Below are 27,534 nucleotides of genomic sequence, written 5' to 3'. Positions count from 1 at the left end.
TGAATGAATGAGTGTTATTCTCAAAAAATATTGAAAAAAGCTTGAGAACCCCCCTTACCTTGGAATTGGTTTCCCCCGTTCCCCCTTTCTCCCTCCTCTAACAGGCTGCTCCATGTTGGTGTCACCCCACCAACCCCACTAGCTAATATCTCTCAGGTGCTTGGTGCCGGGCCACTTGCTATGTGGAGGTCGGGTCCGAGCTCCTTTTACAACGGAGCGTCACAATTCAAGATGGTGGCAGCACTGCCGGAACACGTGTCCCCTGCATGACTCCAGCCATTGCCACCTTGACCTGTGTCACGAAACAGAACTTGGGCTAGTTGTAGCACTCGGAGGGTGCAAACTGCAGGGTAATTCTTGTCCTTTAATTCAGTTCTGTGCAAGCAGCTGTAAGACAGCACTGCCGCACTAGCACCTATCCAGAGAACCACCAGGGATTCCTCCTGGGATGGGCTCCCTGCCCCGGCTCTGCTGTGAGGGACTTGCCCATCTGGAGAGCCGAGGCTCTGTGAGCCTGGTGACCACGGCTTTTGGCTTACCTCGTAAGTGCCGTGCTTAGTAGCGCAGCTCGTGGCCACAGTCAGTTCCTGGGTGAAGCTCTCCCGGAACAATCTGCACGTGTGTCTATACTACTTGTTTCGTATTCCCACGGGGCAGGGATTTGCTCAGATGAATGCATATTCCAACACGGGAGATAGATGACTCCGGGTGGAATGTGATAGCTGTCTTTGCTCTGCTCATGGGCTGCCTATAACGGATAAGAAAGATGACTCCAGAAGGCAAGTGTCAGAGAGGCAAATTTGGCCCAGAGTCAGGCAGGGCGATGCAGGGGGCGAGCGATGGACCGGCTGCGGAAGGGGTGTTTCCCGTGGCGGTCACAGAGGGGCGGCTCTCCGGAGAGGTGGCAGCATGCTCTCTGTCCGAGGTCAGTGCGCCCGCAGGGTGCCTATTAACCCGCAGGCGCTCTCCTTCCTGCCGCAGGTTGCGGGGCGCCTCCACGTGGAAGTCATGCGAATTACAGGCGCTGTCCCCGAGCGCGTGGTGGAAGACGACTCTTCCGAGAACTCCAGCGAAGGCGGGAGCCTCGAGGTCACGGACATGAGCGGGGAGACGGTTCACCGAGTCAAGAAGCTGACGTGCCGGGTGAGCAGACGATGGGATGGACGGGTGCAATGACCTCGCTCATGCAAACGGTTCTGGTTTTCACAGAGTTAACTTTTCTAACCGTGAATACAATAATGGGCAGTGCTTTTTCTAGAAGTATAGCACACTTTCTGGTGACACTTGATGAAATTTTAAAATTCCATGTGTATTGGGGCCACCTGGGTGGCTCAGTCCATTAAGCATCCGACTCTCAATTTAAGCTCAGTTCATGATCTCATGGTTGATGGGCTTGAGCCCTGCATCAGGCTCTATGCTGACAGCTCAGAGCCTGCCTGGGATTCTCTCTCTCCCTCTCTGCCCCTCCCCCTCGCCCTCAAAATAAATCAATGAACTTAAACATATATTAAAAGATGAAAATCCATGTGTATTTGACATGCAGGAGGTATATGTTCATGAATCCTGCTTTTCCAGTAGAGGTTTTATCAGAAACTCAGTCGCTAGGAAAATGGCAGAGATGCGCATTTGTTGCCAGGTTTACATGTGGTAGTTGTGGTACTCTGATACACATTTGTTGTACATGGAACCTTTAACGAAAGGGTGCCAGATATTTTCAGATATCGAATGGGTAACCAATTTGTGTAGTTCACCACTGGCTCGTAAATTTGGAGCGATGCACAGTTTAATGTTTTCTTTATGGGAGTTATATTGAATCTTTTTTTTGTATCTCTTCAGGTAAAAATTAAAGAGGCAACTGGGCTGCCCTTAAGCCTCTCAAATTTTGTCTTCTGTCAATACACGTTCTGGGACCAGTGCGAGTCTACAGTGGCTGCCCCCGTGGTGGACCCCGAGGTGCCTTCGCCCCAGTCCAGGGATGCGCAGTACAGTGTGACCTTCTCTCACTGTAAGGTACGGGCGCCGTCACGAAACACGCTACATGGGAGGCAATGGACCTCGGTGTGGTTCAGTACTTAGAAGATTCCCCGTAAGAATGTTTAATAAATGTAATATGGGTCTTAGACTTTTTCACCTCAAAATGTACTTCAATACAAATTCAAATACTTTAAAAGTATTTAAAATAAAATCTGAAAAGCCTCTACCTGAAATCATATACCCTAGAGGTGGAACGGCCAGTAGACAGTTTATACACATTTTGATAAACTATTTTCTATGCCCTACAACTTTTAGACGTGTGTGGTCATTGTACATTCACACAAAAACGTGCATAGATACACTCTCTTACCATCGTGCACGATAACTTCTTTAAAAAGTTTTTTACAGAAAATGTGGTGTTATTATATATGTTGCAGAATTGCATCTTTTAATTTTGTTTTGTTTTGTTTTGTTTATTTTTTAAGTAGACTTCACACCCAGCATGGAGCCTAGTACAGGGCTTGAACTCACAACCCAGAGATCAAGACCTGAGCTGAGATTAAGAGTCAGACACTTAGCCAACTGAGCCACCCAGGCGCCTCCCACCTTATTATTTTAATATATGTGAGCTTTTCAACATGCAAGTTGCTGTAGATATTTTGAATTCTTTTGAATATGGGATAGCCTTTTGTTTTTGTTTTTGTTTTTTTAATGGTATAGAGTTTTAAGCATAGCATTCCAATGTGGTCTATGAGTTTTTAAAGAAAATGTAAATGGACAAGGTGAATTTTTCGTGACTGTTGGTTGGCCCCATCTTGTGACCATCAGCCGCCCTTCCTGCCTTTCACATCAGCCTGCCGACAGGTTGTTTTTGACAGACAGACTCTCTTCTGTGTAATTTTGTTTTTCTTTGCACAATCCTTAACCCCCTCCAAACCCCCTCCTTTGGAAATTGTGTATTTTCTTTCTGGTTCTACACCTATCAAATTTCACATAAGACTGTCAAGTCTTTCTTTTTTCTGAAAATAAATGGCCCACTTTTTTTCCCCACCTATATTCATCCAAGGCTGTTTCTGAAAATCCATATTAATTATATTTTTGTTATTTTTGTCTGAATACTCTTAAATATTCCCCCGTCTTGCTTTGGATCCATAAAGCTGTTCATGTAGAAGCTGTTCATGTAGAAACCTGAATTTTAAGTACCTTCTGATTAACCACTGGTTTGATAAACACTAGTCTCGGGGACCTTGGATTCACTGTGTGACCTTGAGGGTTTTTTTTAATCAATAAAATGTGTAGACTGGGGCTCCTGAGTGGCTCAGTTATTTGCGCATCTGACTCTTGACTTCAGCCCAGGTCATGATCCCAGGGTCATGGGATTGAGCTGCGAGTCGAGTTCCATGCTGAGCATGGAGGCTGCTTGGGATTCTTGCTCTCTCTCTGTCTCACTCCTTCTGCCCCTCTCTCACTCACATGCTCTCTCGCTCTCTCTCTCTTAAAAAGAAAAAAGAATAAAGAAAAGAAAGAAAACCTACATTTGAAAAAAATAATAAAATGTATAGATTGACTAATTGATCATTAGTTTGCTTTCCGTCTAAAATTCTGACTCGGTTTCCAAATAAACTAGATAAGAAGGTAAGTAGTAGAACATTTAATCGATATAGCACAGGTCTTCGTATAAACTAGAGCCACAGGGATGTCTTCACCTGAGATTTCACTAAGATGTTGCTAGAAAGAAACTCGGCTTCGTCCCTTGCCTGCCGCTGTGCACCTCTCAGCCCACTCAGCATTCATTCCCGCCGCTCCTCTGCCTGCATTTATGATGAGGAGTTGGAGCAGGAGAGTCTCAGAGCAGGAGCGCAGAACCATGAAGATAATCCTACGAAATTTAATTATCTTCTTAGTCTCCCGAGCCATAGCAAGGAGCAATCCGCCATTCTTGGTTTATGATGTGCTGATTAGCCTATGGCAGCAGGAGACCCACTGATCCTTCGGAACCAAGAATGAACCCGGCGTGAGGGAGCACCGATCGCTTCTGCACCTCCCAGGCTTTATGACGTGGGACCGGTTGCTTTTCTCAGTGTCCGCATTGACTACAGAAGGAAGGTGCATTAAGTCACCTCTTCCTGGCCCTTCCGGAACCAATGTTCTGGGTCTTGAGAACCGCACAGGTGGTTTTAAGGTTGGGATCAGACTAACAGCCTCCAAAGCGAATCTCTGTACGGCTGGAAGGTAAGATGGAAATTTCACCGATTGCTTCCTGCGTGATTCGGTCACTCTTTCCTTGCTCTCGCTTATCCCAGGACTACGTGGTGACGGTGACAGAAGAGCTGCTGGAGTTCCTGGCAGACGGAGCCCTGGCCATCGAGGTGTGGGGCCACCGCTGCGCTGGGAATGGCAGCTCCGTCTGGGAAGTCGACTCTCTTCATGCGAAGACAAGGACGTTGCACGACAGGTTTGTACTTGGCTGAGCTGGGCGCCGGGTCAAGGCTGGCGCTGGCGCGGAGCTTCCCCGCAGGGGTCCCCAGGTCCGTGTCCTCCTTCGTGGAGTGGGAACGAGAAAAGGGACCAGCAGGCATTGAAGACATTCGATTTGGAGAAAGGCAGATTTTTTTGAGAAACAGGACTAAAACAGCTGCGTACCTGCCTGGGGAAATAACACCAGCCCGGGGGCCCCTGGGTGGCACAGTCAGGTCAGCAGCTGACTCCTGATGTCGGCTCAAGTCATGATCTCACAGTTCATGAGTTCAAGCCCTGCATCAAGAGCCTGCTTGGGATTCTCTCTCTCCTCTCTCCTTTTCTCTCTGCCCCTCCCCTGCTCGTGCTCCCTCTCTTTCTCGAAATAAATAAACAAAACTAAAACAACAACAACAACAAAATAGCCTTGACCTTGGCTTCACATAGTACACAAAACTTATCTTGAGATGTGAAAGATAAAACTATAAAGTTTGTAGGGAAAAAAAAGAAGGATATTCCCCCCCTCCCTTTTAGGAGAATTTGTAAGTCTTTGTAGAGCAATCTCTAGATGCCAGCTCCAGCTGCCAGGGAGACCCTGCGGTCTGGGTGCTGGCTGCAGCGTGGCCGGCCGCTCTGGCTTCCCGCCCCACCGCTCTGAGATACAGATGGTGGACAGTGTCTCATCTCTGGGTCCATACTGCTCACGTGGTGAAGCACAGTTTTCTCAGGGCCAGTCTCATCACATGGGTCCCAGGGAAGCATGAGCTTCACTCCGGTGCCCGTGCAGCACATGGCACACAGCGGTGTCACCGTAGCAGTCGACAGCGTCCTCACGGAGAATGATCAAGCCATCCCCAAACTTCATGGACTTAGCCCTCTGTCCTCGGAGTGTCCCGCGTGCTATGACCTCACAGTTCTTTGGCCCCACTCTCCACAATGAAGCAGTACAACCGTGACAGGCCCTCCACACAGCAGGGCCTCCTAGGAGCTGGTGACCCAGGGACTCTGCCTGGGTGACAGCACTGAGACCTCTCATGGCCGCCGTCTCCGCATAAAGCTCCACACTGCCCTCGGGGAAGCCAAACTCCTCCTGAACCACTGCAGTCAGTTCCCAGATCCACCGGCCCTTCTCACCAAAAACATTGTGCGTCCTGGTGGTCTGGTTCATGTAACTTGTACCTCCAACTGCAGAGTAACCATCGCCAGGCAGCTCCCGAGCGATAAGCTCGTTCAGGGCAGCTTTGAAGATGCCGTTGGCGACAGGCTTCTCCTCTTGGAAATTTATGCTGCCATCTTGGCCAGGAGGATACCTTCTTGTAAAGCCGATCCTTTGCCTCTTCTGTGACCCAACAGTCCGTCCTAGGTATTTCCCAAGAAAATGAAAATGTAAGTCTGTAAACAGACTTGTTCACAAATGTTCATGGCGCTTCTTCTCCTAATATCCCCCAACTGTCAACAACCCAAATGTGTGAAAATGTTTGATAAACTATTACTCTTAATCGTGTGATAGAATATCACTCAACTCTAATAACAAGGGAAAAGACCATGGATGCCCATTTGACTGAATCACAAAAATGATTATCAAATAAACCAGACCTAAAAGCGTACCTACTTTGATCCCGTTTCTCTGAATTTCTAGAACAAGCAGAACTGATCTGTGGTTCAGTGGCTGCTGCAGGATGCTGTGGCGATTGAATGGGAAGGGGCCTGAGCCAACTTGCCCAGGCAGATGGTGGATTAGTTACACAAATATGTGGATTTGTTACAATTCATCAAACTCTGTGATTGAGATCTAGACATTTCACTGAAAGGAAGTTACACCTCAACAAAATAAATTTAAAAACCCTGTAGAATAGGGTTGTTTTGAGAGTTAAATAAAATCTACATGACAGGGGCGCCTGGGTGGCTCAGTCAGTTAAGCGTCCAACTCATAACTTTGGCTCAGGTCACGATCTCACAGTTCGTGGGATTGAGCCCTGCATCGGGCTCTGTGCTAACATCGAGGAGCTTGACTGTGATTCTCTTTCTTTCTCTCTCTCTTTCTCTATCCCTTCCCACATTCTCTCTCCCAAAATAAATAAATAAACAAAAAAAAAAGAAAAAGAAAAGAAAATGTCTATGACCTACATAGCAAAGTGCCCAGCCCTTAGTAAGTGCTCAGTGGATGGTGACTCTTTCCTGCTACTCGTAATGTCCCTGGGCAGTGACACCGTTTTCCATTGGAATGTGGTTCTGCAGGTGGAACGAGGTAACCCGCAGAGTAGAAATGTGGATTTCCATACTGGAATTGAACGAGCTCGGGGAGTATGCTGCCGTGGAACTCCACCAGGCCAAAGACGTCAACACGGGGGGCATCTTTCAGCTCAGACAGGTACCTGGGGCTTATCTTTGTCTGTTTCCTGTGTTCTTTCCTTCCCACTCGTAGCACATTGTTTCTGGGAGTCTTCTAATTATCTGCCTCTGTGTTCCCTGTCCCCCTTCCCTTCCTTCACCCTCTTCCTCCATCCCTCGCTGCTCTCATTCCTGGCACCCCGTGCCACGTGCACCCCACCCGTCCCACCCCCGACCTCCGCAGGGTCACTCCCGAAGGGTGCAAGTCACCGTGAAACCGGTACAGCATTCAGGGACACTGCCGCTCATGGTCGAAGCCATCTTGTCAGTGTCCATTGGCTGCGTCACCGCCCGGTCCACCAAGCTGCAGAGGGGGCTGGACAGTTACCAGGTAAGACAGACAGAGCTGCGGCGGTATTTAACGAAGACTGTTCCTGGAGAACTCAGGCGGTCAGTGATGGAGACCTTGGAGGAACGTGACAGAACTGCTTGTCTTGACCTTACATCTGCACCCTTCCCTTCACGTTTCCATCCATTGCCTTTTTACTAGACCTAAAATACTATATTGGTTTCGTGTTGATTAATAATAACTTTATAAACGCTCATTGGAATGCTATCTTATTTACGTTAGGTGGATGTTATTTATGTCACGTATTTGGCATTGCTGCCTGGCCTGATCCACTTCCCTTATGATAAAACCGCCCCCATAGGCTGGCATAATTAAACAGTTCTTTGAAAGCCCTTTTTTTTTTCTTTTTTTAATTAAAAGTTGTCCTCATGATCGTTTTTGTCTATTAAATCCTCCCTTACTAAATCTTCTTTTCTCATTTTTAAAAATTAAAAGATGGGGGGGTGAGGGCGCCTGGCTGGCTTTGTTGGGGAAGCATGCAACTCTTAATCTTTGGGTCATGAGTTCGAGCCCTACCTTGGGTATAGAGATCACTTTTAAAAATAGATTTAAGGAGGGGCACCTGGGTGGCTCAGTTGGTTAAGCTTCTGACTTCAGCTCAGGTCACGGTCTCATGGTTTGTGAGTTTGAGTCCTGGGTTGGGCTCTCTCTGCCCCTCCCCTACTCACACTCTGTTTCTCTCTCAAAAATAAATAAACATTAAAAACTAAAATAAAATAAATAAAAATAAATTTAAGGGGAACCTAGGTGGCTCAGTCAGTTAAGCGGCTACTTCAACTCAGGTCATCCTCGCAGTTTGTGAGTTCAAGCCCCGCGTCGGGCTCTGTGCTGACAGCTCAGAGCCTGGAGACTGCTTTGGATTCTGTGTCTCCCTCTTTCTCTCTGCTCCTTCCCTGCTTGTACTCTGTCTCTCTCTCTCTCTCTCTCAAAAATAAATAAACATAAAAAAAGATTTAAAAAATAAATTTAGAAATAAATATTTATAAAAAGTAAAAGATGTGGACATCTAAGAATTGATCTTCTTATTACCAGTCACAGCTCTTCCTCACTCCATGAGAATAAACTTTCAGATTAGGATATTGTCCCCCTGTGGCCTGAGAGAAGGCATGTGCTTCACTCAGTCCTCAGCTCACTGTCGGGTAAGAATTAGGAATGGGGGGGCGCCTGGGTGGCTCAGTCGGTTAAGTGTCCGACTTCGGCTCAGGTCATGATCTCACGGTTTGTGGGTTCGAGCCCCATGTCGGGCTCTGTGCTGACTGCCAGCTCGGAGCCTGTTTCGGATTCTGTGTCTCCCTCTCTCTCTGACCCTCCCCTGTTCACGCTGTCTCTCTCTCTCTCTCAGAAATAAATAAAAAACATTAAAAAAAAAAAAAAAGAATTAGGAATGGGAATTGCCTGCCCGTTGAACTCTGGCTCCCTCACCACCACATGTGAGTGGGAGCCCTCCCTGTTGAAACACGAGGAAACGTCGCTCCGTGGAGTCTGGGCAGAAGCCGAGCCCATCTTGAGAATGATCCATCTTTCATCTCAGATTCCTTTGGCTCCCTGACATTCAGATGAAGGCTTCTCCAAAAGCTAAAAGAACGTTGGCTGGGCACCTGGGTGGCTTCAGTCAGTTAAGTGTCTGACTCTCGGTTTTGGCTCAGGTCATGATCTCACGGTTCATGGGTTCAAGCCCCATGCAGAGTTCTGCACTGTCAGTGCAGAGCCTGCTTCAGATCCTCTGTCCCCCTCTCTCTGCCCCTCCCCCACTCACTCGCTACCTCTCCCTCCCTCAAAGATAGATAAACATTAAAAAATCTCCTTATAAAAAAAATAATAAAGTAAAATATAAAAGGAACATTGTCTTGGAAGCCTTGTCAGACACCGCCTTCCCTCTCCCAGGCCAAAATTGCCCCTGATTCTCAAAGCCAGGGAGAGTGTGAAGGCAGGTGTAAGGACAGTTTGCTGTTTGAGGGGAGGCTTCTACCCCAGACTCCTCGTGTGTGGAGTAGGAAACTGGGCTGTGTGGATTCCAGTCCCCGCTCAGTCCCTGCCTCAGGCCACCTGGTAGAAAGGTCACCAGCCTGGAGTGGGGGGACCTGGCTTCTTAAGTCTAGCGTGGCCTTCCTGATCCCCCTATTGAGGTAATACAAACCTCTAGTTCCTTTTCTGTCCTCTCCAGAATGATGAAGTGGGCCTCATAATTCCCTGAGACCCCCATCTGTAGTAAAATTTTGTGGCTTAATAAATCTCTGATCTGAGATAAAACACTGAATCTGCGTCCTAAATCATGACCTATAAAATGGGGGCCTTCAATGGACTAACAGTTCCCATTTTGAGGAACCTCACAAGCATTGATTATTTGTGCTTTTAAAACAGCTCTAGGGGCGCCTGGGTGGCTCAGTCGGTTAAGCATCTGACTTTGGCTCAGGTCNCTCACTTCCCCTCCCCCACTCATGCTTTCTGTCTCAAAATAAGTAAATAAACTTTTTAAAAAATGATAAATTCAAGCCACATGTACTTTATTCATTAATGTGAGGAATTAAGTCCAAAATTACTTGAAGGGGTGCCTGGCTGGCTCAGTCAGTAGAGCACATGATTCTTGATTTCAGGGTTGTAGTTTCAAGCCCCACGTTGGGTGTAGAGATTACTTCAAAAATAAAATCTTTTTTTATTTTTTTTATTTTTTTTTTATTTTAATGTTTTATTTATTTCTGAGAGAGAGAGACAGAGAGACAGCGTGAGCAGGGGAGGGTCAGAGAGAGAGGGAGACACAGAATCCAAAACAGGCCTCAGGCTCTGAGCTGGCTGTCGGCACAGAGCCCGACGCGGGGCTCGAACGCACTAACCCTGAGATCATGACCTGAGCCGAAGTTGGATGCTCAACCGACTGAGCCACCCAGGCGCCCCCAAAAATAAAATCTTAAAAAAAGAAGAAAAAAGTTACTTCAGTATTAGGCATGCATTTAATAATTTAGTGATTCAAATGATAATGATGGTTACCAAACTGAAAAGTGGATTTTGCAGTCTTTGCAGAGAATAAGTTTAACTATATTTTTAAAGTACTTTCTTACAAATGTTCATTTATCTTTGCGAGAGAGAGTGTGTGAGCAGGGGAGGGGCAGAGAGAGGGGGGAACAGAGGACCAGAAGCAGACTCTTGCTGACAGCAGTGAGCCCCATGCAAGGCTTGAACTCATGAAGAACTCATGAACTGTGAGATCCTGATCTGAGCTGAAGTGGGATGCCTGGCTGACTGAGCCACCCAGGCACCCCTAAGGCACTTTTTAAAATCAGTATATTTGGAAGTATACTTAGATATAAGAATAATGTAATTATATTTTTAAAGCTCTTGAAAAGAAACACTAGTCTTTTCAGGACTAGACCACTTGACTGCGTGTTTGAATATTATAATCCTCCAATAACCATAGAGAAACCAAAGAAGACTGTTACATGGCCCACATTCATTTTCAGTAGAATCTGCCTCCTTGTAGGCTATTCTCTACGAATGGAAGTTTCCTTATTCTTTTGTTTCAGGAAAATTGTCTCAGCTAAGTCCTTTTATTTTCAACATGGTGATATTATTTTGCCAAATGTTTTTGCCAAAATTGTTACTTTATGCAATTACTGTAAACTATTGCCATGGATTTAGGAGAGTTCTGGTTTTTCTCAACTGATTGGTATGATGCTAGTATATCTAGTAGTGGATAACAGTGGATCCATCTATTCAAGATGGCGGGCTGTACTCCTATTGCAGTAGTACAGTGCAGAAGCTTCTCTGTGAATGGCCTTAGGCTCCTGGTGAGCTTTCACCTGTGATAATTTCCTCAGTGCATGTGGTGTGGTGAAGGAAAAGGGCACTGAGTGGGAAAATCAGCAGCTTGGCACCCAGTCCTGACTCTGCTACCATTTGGCAGATTTACCCTTGGGTTAAATCATTTCATCCCTCAGGACCCTGGCTGCCTCATGGCTAAGCTACGAGGTTGAGCAGTAGAGTCTAGTGTTGCCATTTTGTCTTTCTAAGCCCCGTCCGGATCTCAAGTAGCCCACCCACCTATGTATATCCACCATTCACGTAACAGTAGAGTAAGGCCAGGCCCAATGATGTTGGTTTCTATTCCCATCTAAGAGAGTTCTTGTTTTTTAAATGACTGTCTTCTTTATTAAAAACCAAAGAAACCAAACTCAAGTTCGTCATTCTAGACAACTGAATTAAATCCACTAAAACTTTCTTGCAGTTCATGTGAATGTTTTATTATGCTGGTGTTCTGTGTGTCGTCCAATGTAATGCGTGTGTTACGCTTAAAGAATTGTGTGCTGTTTCAGAAACAAAATGCATGTCCTTTGTGTTTATTTTTTTCCTACCAGAGAGATGATGAGGATGGTGATGATATGGATAGTTATCAGGTATTACTGCTGCTGTCGGTCTGTGGCATGGGGCACTGCTACTGCTAATTGCCGGCGTCCGCCAAGCAGAGGGCAGGGAGGAGGAAGGACCATCAAGCAAGAATATGGCAGTGTTTCACTCGCTTCGGGCATAATCAGGGATACTGTACTATCTCTCTAGATTTCTCTGTCCGTTCAGATTGTGTGACCGGATACCGCACTGCTGCTATGCTATCCTGAATGAGCCTGTAAAGACTTCTTAAGCTAGCCCATCATGGCTATATTAAATTAATGACTTTAAAATGTGTACACTTATCCATTCATAGTCTTTAAGTGGAGTCTTTGTCTTTCCTATGCAAAACCGCACATAGCTCCTCGCCTCCGAGAGAGTAGTATTGTTCTAATATGCCGTTTTAGTTTAAGAGTCTCTTGCTGGGTAGGAGATCGAAAATCCTTTTCTGCACGTAGTTTAGTTCTGTTTTGCCAGTTTTCCTCTTTCATTAGGGCCAAGCTTAATTATCCATAACTTAGAGAATTTAAATCTCAGCTTTTTCTTCTGGAAGTTTAGCGGGGAAATGCCGTACCTCTGAACTTGTCCCCAGTCAGCAGTGGCTGGTCTGCTGTCCTGGAATTTGGCATGATGGTAACAGACCAGGCAGCAAATCAAGAATGAGGTTGTGTGGGTTTGGTCCCCAGTCCTTGGGGTGACTCTCCTTAGTGTTCCCAGTGCGCCTTCCTGTTTGTAAACCGTGGGTACATTGCAGCTAAAGCCGCAGAGGTCCTCTGTGTCTGCTCTTCCTGTCGTGTCTTCAGGGTTAGACTGGAATCAGACAAGTCAGAGAGCATTTTGAGTCAAATTGGTGGGTTTCTTGCCCTCAGAACTCTATGAAGAAAGGAAACAAACCAGCAACCAAAAACAGACTTTGAGGGGAAATACCAACACCCCCTTGGACCTCAGCGATGCTATTAACTAACGTGCTGCTGCTGTCTATGTGCTTCCTGCCGCGTTGTCCACGGGGAAGTGCAACAGCTGCTTCCTGGAGTCCTTAAAGCATGGCTGATGCATGTCGGCTGTTTGCATGGGAGATTTTGGGTTAGCCTCATGGTAGTGGTCGAGGTGAAATGTTTGCAGCAAATTTGAAAGGTTCTCTGCTCATCCCTTCTTTGCACTTCAGAAAATACATGTCATGAGGCCCTTGAACTATGAACTATGAAAATGTCTGTGTTTTTTTCATTGCATTCGCTGTTATGTGGTTTGGACTCTATTCATGGTGTCTTTCTGCTCGGAATCACACATCCTTCAAATGAGTAGCTCCAATTTAAACACACACATACACACACACACGCACACACACACACACACACACACACACACCATATAAGAATCATCCCAACAGCTGGCATAGCTTGAGCTTCTCTTGCTTTTAAGTATAATTATCCTTTTGGAAATCTAGGGGCTCTGATTTCTGAGCAACGGGTTCCTCGGTCAGCATGCTGTGTTTCTGAGGCCTCTTTGCTTTCTTGCATATTAATCACACAGCAATGTTCAATGGCCTTTCCTAATGAAAGCTTTCCTGATCAATATACACATCCTTGTTAAAAAAAGAAATAGCCGTCTGTGCACTCTACAGGAAGATATTTTCCCTCCCTGCTGTCAGGAAGAAGACTTAAACTCTGTGAGAGAGAGGTGGTCCGATGCACTCATCAAACGACGAGAATACTTAGATGAACAGATTAAAAAAGTCAGCAATAAAAAAGGTATGTGAGATGAAACTCTTTCCCGGGAGTGGCTTTTTCACGTCTGGACAGTGACGATGGGTTGCTTTCTCCCCTCAGGGGGACAGTGATATCGTAGTTTTTTGACCTTGTGACAATCATAGATGTGAGTGAATCATTTTGCAAGGTATTGAATTTGAATGTCATAAGCATTCACAAAACTCTAAGTGAACTACGACATTAAATATGAAACTCAAATTTTGTTCCTGGGCACCTGGCTGGCTCAGTCAGTGGACTGTGCGACTCTTGATCTCAGGTTGGTGAGTTTGAGCCCCTCACTGGGTGTACAGATTACAAAATAAAGTAATAATTAAAATAAAAATAAACTCAGATTTTTTTTTTTAATTGAGAGAGAAAGAGACAGAGCGTGACCAGAGGAGGGACAGAGAGAGAGGGAGACACAGACTCTGAAGCAGGCTCCAGGCTCTGAACTGTCAGCACAGAGTCTGATGTGGGGCTCAAACTCACAGTGAGATCATGACCTGAGCTGAAGTTGGACACATAACCAACTGAGCCACTCAGGTGCCCTTATTTTTAAGAGAGAGAAGTGGGGGAGGAGGGGAGAATGGGGGTCGAGAGAGAGAGAGCGCACAAGTAGGGGAGGGTCAGAGAGAGAGGGAGACACAGAATCTGAAGCAGGCTCCAGGCTCAGAGCTGTCAGCACAGAGCCCAACACAGGGCTCGAACCTACAAGCTACGAGATGATGACCTGGGCCAAAGTCGAATGCTTAACTGACTGAGCCAAACCCAGGCGCCCCTTGGCTCAACATTCTTGGTGTCAGTTTGTGTACCACCTCAGCCTGCTAATGTCAGTTCACTTTGACTATACATATATAGCTGCAGAGTTGAATTACGAATCCAAGAACTTCAAAACATATTAAAGAAAATCTCTTTCCTAGTAAGCGTGAAGGATGATAAAGTTAGTTGTACAGAATGTAGTTTGTGGTGGCTTTCAGTACTCTGTAAAGTGGTGTATAGTTTTATAAAGCAGTGTCACATCCATCATTTCGTTGGATCCTTCCAAGAAGCATGTGCAGTAGACATAACTTGTATTATCCCCATTTGACTTATTAGGAAGCCCGGACTCTTCTGTGAACAACTTCCCCCGAGTACAGAACCGGGAAAAACAACCTGTGTTCTGATCCCAGGTCCTAGGCTCTTCCTCCATCCCTTCCTGATGGTCCATCAGGGGAGAGTCCTGGCCCCTCAGAGCTTGTTTAGGTGCTTGGCTGGAGCCTTGGCGCCTCACGTCCCTTTGTGGAACATCATGGATGTGTAAGCCACTTGGGGAATGTCACCAAGTGAAAACCTATTTATTTTAAATTTGGAAATTGTCAGGGCACCTGGGTGGCTCAGTCTGTTGAGCATCCAACGTCAGCTCAGGTCATGATCTCGCAGTTTGTGAGTTCGAGCCCTATGTTGGGCTCTGCGCTGACAGTGCAGAGCCTGCCTGGGATTCTCTGGCTCCCTCTCTGCCTCTCCCCTTCTCCTGCACGTACTTATTCTCTCTGCCTCTCAAAGCTAAACATTTAAAAAAAAAAATAAAAATAATATATGGAAACCAACTTGACAATAAACTATTAAAAATAAAATAAATAAAAATAAAAATAAATTTGGAAATTGTCTCGCCCCCTCCCGCTTGGCACCATCCCCTCATTTTGTCCTGCAGAGAAGACGGAGGATGACGTGGAGCGGGAAGCCCGGCTTGTGGAGCAGTGGGTGGGGCTGACGGAGGAAAGAAACGCCGTGCTGGTGCCCGCGCCGGGCAGCGGGGTCCCCGGGGCACCTGCTCACTGGTAAGTGCCGTCCTTGCCCACACGCAGGCCTCACACGATGGTGTGGCCGGCCGGCACCAGCGGCGTGCGCACGCCTTTCCAGGGCTGTCGCCGTGAATACAAAGTGACGTGAGCTGCCCAGGGAGGGAGCACCCATCTCTTCTGCCTTCCGTTCTCTCTCTCCCCCAGTGCAGCCACTTCCTCTCCCAGGAAGCCGGGAGGCGTGTATCACCTGGCCCGGAACCAAACACCACGTGTCTCAGTTTCTCCACATGAGCAGCTTGGACATGGTGTCCTGATCTCCAGAAATTCTCTTAGTCGGGCTTGAAATTCCAGAGTCTCCTTGGAGAGGGGAGAACATGTATTTCTTTATTCGCCCGCATGCCTGCTCCATTCGGTCACTAACGTAGAGTCAGCTCCCGAGCACTAAATAACAGTGATCAGTCACCTGAGTGATCCATCCCGATGCTCATAAGAAAGCACGGTGTCCTGGGCTCTGCAGTCCAGTGGGTCTGGATTGGGTTTGCAGCTGCAGCCCTTTGAGCGTTCAGCTTCCTTAACTTCTCTGAGGCTTTATTTCTAATCTATTAATGGACCTTCTTTTTTGGGTACTGCTGTAAGAATTAGAAACAATATATTAAAAATAGCTCGTCCATGGTGCCCATTCTTTAACTGGTAACTCCTGCTGCTTCTTATTCTTGTTCTCATACTTTTTGCAAGAATATGTCCTAGGAGCCACCTGGGTGGCCCAGTTGGTTAATCGTCCTCTGACTCTTGATTTCAGCTCAGGTCATGATCTCAACAGTTTGTAAGTTTGAGCCCCGCATTGGGCTCCGTGCTGATGGTGCAGAGCCTGCTTGGGATTCTTTCTCCCCTCACTCTCTCTGTCCCTACCCCAACTCACGCACTCTCTCTCTTTCTCTCAAAAATAAATAAAGTGTAAAAAAAATTTTTTTAATTAAAAAAAATATGTCCTAGGGCCACCTGAATGGCTTAGTTGGTTAAGCATCCGACTTCGGCTTAGGTATGATCTCACGGTTTGTGAGTTCGAGCCCCGCACCGGGCTCTCTGCTGTCAGTGCAGAGCCCACTTCCAATCTTCTGTTCCCCAGACATCTCTCTCTCTCTTCCCCTCCCCTGCTTCTGCTCTCTCTCAAAAATACAAGAATAAACATTTAAAAAAAGGAATGTGTCCTAGGCATTTAGGAGAAATCAGATTGCTTTTGAACAGAGAGTATACACGCCCAGATCGTGTCTTTAGGGTAAGTGTTGAAACATCACTAATGTTATTTGTGTTCATGATGACAATTAGAAATATAATGGATTTGATGGTACTGTGAGACCAGAAAATCCGAACTTGCTGGCATATAATTTGTAACGTGATGTTTCTCCCCGCACAGCCCCCGCTCTGCTGGAACCATGCAGGGCTCACACACGGCCTGTCTGCGGGCCATGCGTTAGCAGACAGACGCCCCTTCCCAATCTTGCCCCACTTCCTGAGGACTTGTCTAGACAGCCCTTCCCCATACCACAGTCACCTTCATTTGAGCCATTTCCAAACTTCACAGCATCTCGACTGTCTGTACAATATGGAGTCCTGGGTCCTGTCTGAGTCTTCTGACCCTCAAGAGAAAGGATGGGCCCAGGACTTTTCACTTTAAGACGCCCTCCCCACTAGGTGACATGGATGCACATGGACCAGTTTTTGAGAAAACACTGACTGCTTTGGTCTTTTTTGTCTTTCACTGTCTTTTCAGCCCATATATATATATATATATATGGCATGGACATATATATATATATATATATATAAACTTTTTAAAGCTTATTTACTTATTTTGAATGGAACAGAGAGAGAGAGAGAGTGAGAAGGGGAGGGGCAGAGGGAGAGGAAGCGGGGACAAAGGATCCAAAGCGGGCTCTACAATGACAGCAGAGAGCCCGATGTGGGGCTTGAACTCATGAACGGCAAGATCATGACCTAAGCCAAAGTCAGACGCTTAACTGAGCCAGCCAGGCACCCCTCTTTTGGGCCTTTTATATGTCTTTCATTTTCTCCTTTGAGCTTTTTCAGTGTTGTCTTTATTGTTTACTTCCTCTGGGTTCTGATCCTGTCCCCTATCTCCACTCTTTTTTTTTTTTTATGTTTATTTTTAAGAGAAGGAGAGAGTGCACACAAGGGAGACACAGAATCTGAAGCAGACTTCAGGCTCTGAGCTCTCAGCATAGAGCCCGATGCAGGGATTGAACTCACGAACCGTGAGATCATGACCTGAGCTGAAGTGAGACGCTTAACTGACTGAGCCACCCAGGCGCCTTCCCCATCTCTATTCTTAACAGCATCCCTCCCCTTTTTTCCCATCACTAGAATTATTCTAGAAAGGCTTCAAAGAGTCTTTGTTTCACTGGTAGTTTTTTTTATGGAAGTCACATAATTCTCATGATTTGTATTGACAGGGACGTCAAGAAATGTGAAAATATTTCATTAATAGAGTCTGTATCTCCACAGCGGTTCCCCTCCACTTCCATACCTCTGTGCTGTGTGATTATCTAACAAGATGCAAAAGACGTATTTTGTTATGATTAAATTTTGTTGTTGAATTTAGGATCCCACCACCTGGAATGGAAACCCACATCCCGGTTCTCTTTCTCGATTTGAATGGTAAGTGAACCTGTGCTTTAGGGGTTCTTGTGTTTAATTGAAGTGATTAATGTATTCAGACCCACCCGATTGGGATCCTCGAATCACATTTCTAATCACTCGTCTGCCGTGTCAGGGTGCCATTTCTAGTTCAACAAAATGCCTGAACTTGGACATGCAAATTACCAGTTATCCTAGAGAGGAGTGGATAATTTAATCTTAAAAAGAGAGTACCAAGAGATTAAGAACTACACATGAAAACGTTAAAACTGGGGCACCCGGGTGGTTCAGTCAGTTAAGCATCTGACTGTTGGTCTAGCTCAGGTCTTGACCTCAGGGTCTCGAGTTCAAGCCCCTCGTTGGGCTTCACACTGGGCTCTGCACTGGTCATGAACCCTACTTCAAAAAAACAAAAACAAAACAAAACACATTAAAACAGTTAGAATTTAGAGACTTTAATGGACATAGGAGTTACCTGAGATAGTAATTGCCCTCAGAGATTCAGAATTTTTAAGCTTTGCTAGGGCCTAAGAATCTGCATTTCTGACTAGTGCCATTCGCTCCCCACCCTCAATAGTGTTGCTGTCAGAACATGATTACACTATAACCTTGCGTTGAGGGTTGTTTTTTACTAAGGCAATTAGACCGAGCCTGTGTGAACCCAGAACGATGGTACTCAAAGTATTTTACCAGTAAAATCCATTTTCAGAATGCAGTCTTAAATGGAGAAGATAAAAGGAGGATTGCCATGTGGGGAGATAGGTAGGCTGAGGCAGGCTCTTCCACATGGCCCCCAGAATCTCACAACACAGCCTGGCAGCCTCTTTTGTGGTGGGAAGCCTCAGGGAGGTTGAGTTTGGTTCTTCATATGAAGAGTTTGTTGTGGTTTTTTTTTTTAAGTCTGGAAGTAAACTGTGTGCCTCATGACATGGTGAGTTCTCTGTTCTTGGAGGGAGAGGGGCAGAGGTCAGATGACCACTTATAGAACTTTGTAAAGGGTGGACCCCACCTGCTGTAGGGCACTGGGAAAAAATGAACCTCATATTCTTTCAAGTGCTCAGAACTTTGAATCTTTTTTTTTTTAATTTATTTATTTTGAGAGAGAGAATGCAAGTGGGGAAGGGTCAGAGAGAGAGAGAGAGAGAGAGAATACCAAGCAGCCCCCACAGCACCAGTGCAGAGCCCAACACAGGCCTCGAACTCATGAACTGCGAGATCATGACCTGAACCAAAACTAAGAGTCAGACACTTAACCAGCTGAGCCATCCGGGTGCCCCACAGAACTTTGATTCTAAATTGCTCATTTAGCTCTTCCAATCTCTAATCGTGTGTGAGCTATGTAAGTAGGACACAAGCCTGACCCCAGGTTGCACAAGAGATTGACCTCTGAAAGCAAAGTCTTGGGTGTTTTTGTAGGGAAAATGTTTGCTTCTAGGAATGCCAATGCAACATATTTGTCCACTTTATCAGAGACTCACAGGGGACCTTTTTGGCTCTCCTAGTTGTCTCTGGAAAGGATACAAGCTATTGTGAGTTTCAGAGTCTCTGTTTCAACCGTGGGGTGAGGAAGGAAAGACGAAAATGAAAGTGTGTTTGTTACATGCAAACTTTATCCGTGAAAAGCATATTTAAAAAATGTCGGCGCTTGCTTAAAAAATGACTTCTCCTTCCACTTCCATTTCTGTGCCCTGGATGTGGTCAGCGGATGACCTCAGTGCCAACGAGCAGCTTGTGGGCCCCCACGCGTCCGGCGTGAATTCCATCCTGCCCAAGGAGCACGGCAGCCAGTTTTTCTACCTGCCCATCATAAAGCACAGCGATGAGGAGGTAATTGAAGCCTGAGGGCCTGTCCGTGGGCTTCCGGTTAGTGCACAGCCCAAGACCCCTCTTCCCATGAAGCCACTGTGGTCTGCACCGGGAGAGAGGACTGGGCAACTTGAAAAGACAGATGTGTGTTATCACTCAGAAAAGTTGAAGAGGAACGTGTATAACTCAGCGGGGCTGCATTTCTTTCTGCGTACGATGTACAAGTGCACCCCTGAGCTGTCTTTTTCCACCCCAACCCCAACCTTCCGTCCTTAGGTTTCAGCCACAGCCTCTTGGGACTCCTCAGTGCACGATTCGGTTCATCTGAATAGGGTGACGCCACAGAACGAAAGGATTTACCTCATAGTGAAAACCACGGTGCAGCTCAGCCACCCGGCTGCTATGGAGTTAGTATTACGAAAACGGATCGCAGCCAATATTTACAACAAACAGGTAGTAATGGCGCCTGATTCTGCTGTTGCCTTCGTGAGCGTGAGGTCCCATCCTTCTGTCACAGAGCAGGGTTTTGTGGTGCCGATCCAGTGGATGTGCACATTCTTACCATTCTAGCCAAGTTGCAGTCTGATTCTCGTTGACCCAACATAGTGGGGCACAGAGAGCACAGGTAGATGTCGCCAGCCAGAGGGCTTTCCGCCTCGGCCAACTTGAGATGCATCATCCTAGGAGGCAGTGGTGCAATGACATTTCACTGTTCGAAATAGGTTAAGTGACAAATCCCAGCAGGTTAGTGACAACACCGGGCAAGAAGCAGGCTGGAAATAAATCCCCGCTGCTTCCCCAGGTCTGACCCAGAGGTGCTGCTGCCCAGAGGTGCCTTCTTCTGCCTGTAGGGGGACAACACGTTGATTCAGGCCTGTCGAGATCAAAAGCAAGGCTGCCCATGGGGGAGAAGAGCAACCCCCCAGATCCCGGGACAGGCTGCCGATTCTGTTATCCGATCCTCAAATGACAGCTGGACACTGCTGTCCTCCCTCTCTCTCTGCCCCTCCCCCGCTCAGGGACGAGGAGTTTGGGTTCTGTTTTTCTGGATATTGTATGCGCATCAAAAACGCAGTCCTTGATCATTTTACAGACTGCTTCAGCAGCTGACTAAAGTAAACAGCATTTCATATCACTTAATTCAGTTTTCCATTCCTGGCAGAGTTTCACCCAGAGTTTGAAGAGGAGAATATCCTTGAAGAATATACTGTATTCCTGTGGTGTCACCTATGAATTAGTATCCAATATACCAAAGGTAAAATACCTATTACTCTTGAGAAATATCAAAATACACGGGGCGCCTGGGTGGCTCAGTTGGTTAAGCATCCAGCTTTGGCTCAGGTCATGATCTCACAGTTCGTGGGTTCGAGCCCCACATCGGGCTCTGTGCTGACAGCTCAGAGCCTGGAGCCTATCTTCGGATTCTGTGTCTCCCTCTCTCTCTGCACCTCCCCCGCTCATGCTCTGTCTCTCTCTGTCTCAAAAATAAATAAAAAACATTAAAAGTTAAAAAGAAAAAGAAGTATCAAAATACAAGTATTGGAGGGGCCGTCTGGGTGGCTCAGCGGGTTAAGCATCTGACTCTTGATTTCAGTTCAGGTCTTGATCTCAGGGTCGTGAGTTCACGTCCCTCATTGGGCACTGCATTGAGCTCCACATTGGGCAGGAAGCCTATGGAAGGAAGGAAAAGAGGGAGGGAGGGAGGGAGGGAGGAAGGAAGGAAGGAAAGTATTGGAGAATATGTTAATTCTTAGAACGTTGAAATCACTTTCTCACCACGGTTTAGATAAAAAGATGACTCACAAAAGCGTTGTTATTGCCTTGTCACTTCAGGCAACAGAGGAGATTGAGGACCGGGAAACATTGGCTCTCATGGCAGCAAGGAGTGAAAATGAGGGCACTTCAGACGGGGAGACCTACATTGAGAAGTACACACGAGGCGTGCTGCAGGTGGAGAACATTCTGAGCCTTGAACGGCTCCGGCAGGTAAGTATAAGCAATATCTGGACCAGAAGACAAGATCACCAGCTTTCCCCCTCCACATGGACAAAGATGAATTTATTTACCAAGCACCTTCCCTCTGAATCTGTGAGAAAGGGAAGACTTGAGTAGCAGTCTCATTAGACAAAGTAGTTACTTTGAGGGGCGCCTGGGTGACTCAGTCGGTTAAGTGTCCGACTTCGGCTCAGGTCATGATCTCGCGGTCAGTTCAAGCCCTGCATCGGACTCTGTGCTGAGAGCCTGGAACCTGCTTCAGATTCTGTGTCTCCCTCTCTCTCTGCCCCTCCCTTACTCATGCTCTGCCTCTCTCTATCTCTCAGAAATGAATAAACATTTAAAAAAATAAAAGGACAAAGTAGTTACTTGGACCAAGTAGTATTAACAAAAATTAAAATAATGTGTACATTTTATTGAATACCTTCTCTGGAAGCACTGTGCACAAGTGATTTAAATACAGTCTTTCATTTCATCTTCAAGATTGTCCTATGAGGGAAATAAACAGTGTCACCATCCCCTTTTAGAAGTGAGAAAACTGAGGCCCCTGTAGTCAGCTAACCTGCCCCAGGCTACACAGCAAGCAAGTGGTACAGAGTCCGTTGTAAACCTGGAAGGCTTGATTCCAAAGTCCATAGGTTTCACCACATACTATTACTAATGAGCTCCCTAATTTTGGAGTCCAGGTTAACTTCTGAAACCATAGCAGTTCATTCAGGTGAATGTAGTCTAGGTAGTAGAAGTCTAAGGCAGGAATTATCATCCATGGAGGCAATAGTTGAAGTTAATGCGAAGTGCCTTGTGAGCAACAAAAGTACTAAGGTAGGCACATGTCAGAAAACTCTTTCTTTAGTGGGAGTCCCACCAAAGTTGCTGCATGAATAAAACACAAACAACATACAAGTTGACTGTGGTTTTGCAAATGACATCTATAGTTAGGGGTACTTCTGCGTTCTCTCTGCCTACCTATGTAAAATATTCACAACATAAATTAGTTTAGCAGTTTTCGAGCTTTTATTAAAAGCATTTTCGGTAAGTTAAGGAGAAAGAAATTAGTGGGGTACAATAAAGATTCCAGCTCTTGTAAATTTGAGAGGGGTTGTGGGGTCGAAATAATGTGTATTTCTATATTTTCTAAATGTTCCACACTAAACGTGTGTTGTTTTTGTCATCAGAAGGAAAAAAAAAATGAATGCTATCTTGAAATTTTATAGGCGGTCACGGTCAAAGAAGCCCTGTCCACGAAAGCTCGGCATCTAAGGAGGAGCCTAAGCACACCAAATGTTCATAATGTGAGCACACCCCACCCGGGTTCTGTTGGTCCGGCCGTGGGTCAGGGGGTTGGAGGGCAGCGTGTATGGGGCCCTGGAGTCAGGGTGTGCGGGTAGGAATAGGTGTACCCTGGTGTGAGCCTCCCGTAGCGCCACGCCTGTCCTCTCTCCTAGGGAACCAACCACACCAGAGAGCGCGGTTATGGTCACATGACTGAGCCTTTAGTGGGGTCTTACAGATTTCTCGTCATAAGGTTATGTCCTTGAAAGTGGTTTCCTGAGACATAAGTGCATGTAGTCAGTTTAAGGGTGGTAGAGTCAGCTAAATATCCTGGCTGCCGCTCGTGAGTCCGTTTCTATGCCCTGTTCGAGCTGCCCTGGTGGATTCTACTGTGCTGCCCGTCAGTGTGACGGGGCCCCGGGCACCTTCACATAGACGCTCCTCTAGTCCCTGGTGTCTCCTGTGACCCTGGATTCTCTTCCTCAGTTGGTTCATCTGGAACATCCAGTTGACAGAAACTGCTTCTAGTGCAGGGAACACTGTCATGGGAAGAGATGACAGAACAGAGCATGGACAATTGCAAAGCAGTCTCTTCTCCAGAAGCAGCAGAGTGAAAGATCGCGCCATGGAAAAGCACAGTATTCTTGCCCTCCTTGTGTCCAGAATTGCCAGGAAGTGATTGAAACCATGGCGAACATTGCTAAAAGTTGTACAACAGGCCGCAAAGCAATCCCAGCAAATCCCTATAATCGTTTTCATACAGGTTACTTCTGACCACGATGCAGTTGTTAGAAACTGATAATAGGAGCCTCATACAGTGTAAATCGAAAAAAAAAAAGAAAAAGAAATGGTCTTTTAATTAAGTTTTGGGGATCAAAGAAGACATCACAATGAAAATCAGGATGTATTTAGAACGAAATGATAATAAAAACTGGTACACGTAGCAGTACTTGTGGGATGTGGTTGGAAGTAGTACTGGAGACAGAAGTGGGGCTCTGAATTCCCTGTTATTTCACTTATACAGCTGAATACTTGAAAGTAGAGAAAACGAAAGAACGTTGAGCTACTATTAGGGATGTATGGCTCTTGTATTAAAAAGAAGAGTGAAAAACATTGAGGGAAACATCTGTGCTAAAAGGTGTAGACAGACCACTTATGAAGTATTCTGTCCACCTCTAGCCCCCTAAAAAATGAACCGGCATCTGACCAAGACTCTGAATCTAACTGCTAAATGGTTACAGGGGACAGAAGAGAATGTTAAATGACACAATGGGGACTCAGTTAGCAAGAGGAAAACTTGATGGGAACAAACGATGTAGAAAAGGGAAAACTCCTAAATTAAGAGACAAAATACATCATCTCATTGCGATGTACAAATTGTTGTGGTCCTGATTCAGAATTCACTGAAAATGTTTATGAGACGTTTGAACACTGGAGGGTATCTGATACTATTTAGGAATCCCTTAAGTTTTTAAGATGTGATAATGGTATTATGTTTATTTTTTTTTTTAATTAAACTCATGACCCCAAGATCAAGAGTCATATGCTCTTCTGACTGAGCCACCCAGGTGCTCCTGTGGTTATTGTTTTCTTAAAGAGAGGAGGAATTCTGTATTTTTTTTAGAGATTCACAGAGAAGTATTTATGGATAAATAATTTTTAAATTAAGAAAAACAAAATCAGAATTAAAAAAATTTTAAGCTAATAATAAATACTAGAGCAGAATCCTGATAAATTCAAAGAAGGAAATAATAAAGATTAGAACATAGATGTATGAAATAGAAAACCAACAATGGAGTCAACAAAGCTGGGCTACAGGCTTTTGAAAAGACTGGTCAAATGGACTGACTTCTAGTAAAGTTTAATGGGGGAAGAAAAATTATTGGGATAATAAATTCAAATATTATTGGAAATAAAAATGGACATATCACTACAGACAAAATGGAGATTTAGACAGATTTAAGAGCAAACCATGAAAACGTTATATCAGTAAGTGTAAAAGCTTCAGCAAAATGGAATTTTCCTATAAAAAGCGAATCAAGAAGACACAGAAAACCTCAATGCAGTTACCACCATAAAGCCTAAATTCATGCAGAGAGAGACTATGTTCATTGATGGGAACACACGGTATCAAAAGAGCTGGCACATCTCCTTAAACTGATGTATCAATTTCCAACATAATCCCCTATAGGATTTCATAAACTGACCCTAAAAATTGCTGTGGAAGAGCATAGTGGGAGGCCCACATACCTTATCTGCAGCCCAGAACTTTCATGCTCTAATATATACTCTAGAGCCTCTCCTATAAACAGGATAGAGGCGCCTGGCCAGCTGGCTCAGTACATAGAACACGTGACTCTTGATCTTGGGGTTGTGAATTCAAACCCCATGTTGGGTGTAGAGATTACTTAAATAAAAAAGCAAACGAACTTAAAAAGAAACATAGGATGTATTTAGAACTAAATAATGCCAAAATAGTATACATGTCCGTCAGTGTGGGATATAGCTAGAGTGGTACTTAGGAACAGTAACGATAATTTATTTCATCAATGTTTGTAAAAGACAAAAGTTAGAAGCAGCCTACATGTCTATCTAGAATAGAACAAATAAATTATGAGACTGAGTAAAAAGACCATGTATGTAAGATACCACTTGTTTTCATTATAAAAATATGCAAAAAATATATATTATGTGTGCATATAATATTTTTATATATATTATGTGCATATATATTTTTACATGTACATCCATTTTATGTATGTAAGTAACTATATGAAGCTGGTGTGAGAATAATAAACCCCAAATTGAGGGTAGTTCTTCCTGAGGACTAGAATGAAGAGGGATATGAGAAGGTCGCACAGATTTCAACTGTAAATCAACACTACATTTCTGTGTATGTAGTTTATGTTAAACATAGAAACTACATTGATAAAGCCATTGATCTCTTACAGGTCTCCTCCAGCCGACCAGACCTTTCTGGCTTTGATGAAGATGATAAGGTGTGCACTTAACACGGCTAGATTATTAGCAGAATCTAAGTCTGAAAATTTAGGGTATCCTGGTGTTTTGAAAATCTCAGGATTTCCTATCTCACTCAATCTTATTCTGATTATTGTCTCCACATGTCCATTTCCAAGTTCAAATAGTTGATGTGAAATTGCTGTGCACTCAGTGTTACTTTACAAGTTAGCACATTTTCCATACCAGGATAACACTGCACATAACTGCACATATATGTTAATGGGTCTAACTCAGTGCTTTAAGAAAGTATTAGATCCACCCTAGCAAAATCAAAATTATTTCAAGTAGGTAGATTTAGGGATTTAAAATTAGGGACATATTACAACATCACCTTATTCAGCAAATGTTTTTGGAACATATATTGTATATATGTCCCTGTGCCAGGGACCAAGTGATTCAAAGACTATAAGCACCATTATGCCCTCAAGAATTTTAAAATCTAGTCTTTAGTGGCAGCCAACTCCTGTGAAGTTGAAGTAAGATTAAATAAGCTTAAGTGATACACAAAAATTTTCTCTTTCTAGTACACCAATATCTTAAGCCAGTTTGATCCTTTTAAATCTCACGCATATGTAGTAGAGTCACTGTACCACCTGGTTTGTCTGGGGCAATCCCAATGTATGCCTGCTACTCAGGCAAAATTATCAGTGGAACCATTTCACCCTGAAAAGTGTTTCATTGTGGCCTTTAAATGACCCAGTCATCCTAGATACACACGAAATTTGTCAAAGTGGCTGCCTCTGGGGAGGAAGGAAAATGAATGGAACTGTAGGGGTTCTCTACAGGGGATTTTACTCTATTCAATCTTGAACACACATGATACAGGATTAACATGAACACTCTAGCTATATCTTGGGTATGACAGTATTGGTCACGTCATTCAGTCATTCATACCTTTATGTCAGAAATATTTTATGATAAAAATAAGAGCACATACTGCCTTTAAAAATTAGAACAAAACTCAAATCTGGGCTTCGTTTCTCATTTTAAAGGAGTTTAATTACAGCTAACCCATGTCTTTACCTTGTAGGGTTGGCTAGAGAACCAATTAGACATGTCTGACTACAGCTCCAGTTACCAAGATATAGCCTGTTATGGAACTTTACCCAGGGATTCGCCTCGAAGGAGTAAAGAAAGTAGTGGTGAGATTGTTTTTCTGTGTTGTTTCTTTATAATTTCTTAGGAGAAGCATGGGGGGAAATCCTTTTATAGGTGGCATGTAATAAGATAGGAACCTGAAATTCTAGTGGGCTGGATGATTCTAAACTGTCTTCTTGAATAGAACATGTCAAATGTTCACTTATTTGATTTCTTTTTGCTTTGTAGCCAGTATATCTTCCAGATAATAATAGGCTTTTTGTGTAGTACGTTAGAATTTTCAAATCCTTTTTCCTACATCATTTCTTGAATTTGAAGTCAGTTTTGAGACGCACACAAATCTTACTATGTTATGGTTAGACTTCATTCTTTACAAAAGAATATCTACCTGTGTGATATTTTTGTACTCAAAAGATTTTTTTAGAAGAATTTTTTGATTCCCAAAGCAGTTTCAAAAATGATACTAGAAATGAGGTTGATCAGTGAGAGCATTATTCCCTAATGTAATCTCCCTGTGCCCTGGAAGGAACAGCATTCTTTGAATACATAAATCAGCTTATTTTACCTACTAAATGACACTGTACCAGAGAAATGGGGAAAAAAATACAGAAGG

The 27,534-nt window shown here is 44.8% G+C and overlaps 1 protein-coding gene and 1 pseudogene across 3 annotated transcripts in view; one reads left to right on the top strand and one right to left on the bottom strand.

Moving 5' to 3' along the window:
- The window catches only part of KIF13A (kinesin family member 13A), a 212,534-nt gene that overhangs the window by 171,619 nt on the left and 13,381 nt on the right, over positions 1-27,534 (top strand). For 2 of the 3 annotated variants that reach the window (XM_077770132.1, XM_077770134.1), the window contains exons 20-35: positions 982-1,143; positions 1,837-2,010; positions 4,278-4,429; positions 6,670-6,802; positions 7,007-7,153; positions 11,521-11,559; positions 13,197-13,296; positions 14,984-15,110; positions 17,695-17,750; positions 19,432-19,556; positions 19,812-19,988; positions 20,698-20,790; positions 21,369-21,521; positions 22,745-22,822; positions 25,754-25,801; positions 26,854-26,965. In XM_077770132.1, the coding sequence (XP_077626258.1) occupies positions 982-1,143; positions 1,837-2,010; positions 4,278-4,429; positions 6,670-6,802; positions 7,007-7,153; positions 11,521-11,559; positions 13,197-13,296; positions 14,984-15,110; positions 17,695-17,750; positions 19,432-19,556; positions 19,812-19,988; positions 20,698-20,790; positions 21,369-21,521; positions 22,745-22,822; positions 25,754-25,801; positions 26,854-26,965 (1,876 nt within the window). The remainder of the gene's footprint in view (positions 1-981; positions 1,144-1,836; positions 2,011-4,277; positions 4,430-6,669; positions 6,803-7,006; positions 7,154-11,520; positions 11,560-13,196; positions 13,297-14,983; positions 15,111-17,694; positions 17,751-19,431; positions 19,557-19,811; positions 19,989-20,697; positions 20,791-21,368; positions 21,522-22,744; positions 22,823-25,753; positions 25,802-26,853; positions 26,966-27,534) is intronic. The other variant, XM_077770133.1, reaches the window with a different exon arrangement.
- Positions 4,889-5,839, bottom strand: LOC144236326 (small ribosomal subunit protein uS3 pseudogene; annotated as a pseudogene).

The sequence above is a fragment of the Crocuta crocuta genome, unplaced genomic scaffold, assembly GCF_008692635.1.
Source record: "Crocuta crocuta isolate KB4526 unplaced genomic scaffold, BGI_CrCroc_1.0 scaffold24, whole genome shotgun sequence".
Taxonomy (NCBI): domain Eukaryota; kingdom Metazoa; phylum Chordata; class Mammalia; order Carnivora; family Hyaenidae; genus Crocuta; species Crocuta crocuta.
The sequence above is the reverse complement of the archived record's forward strand: the minus strand, read 5'-3'. Positions and strand labels throughout refer to the sequence as shown.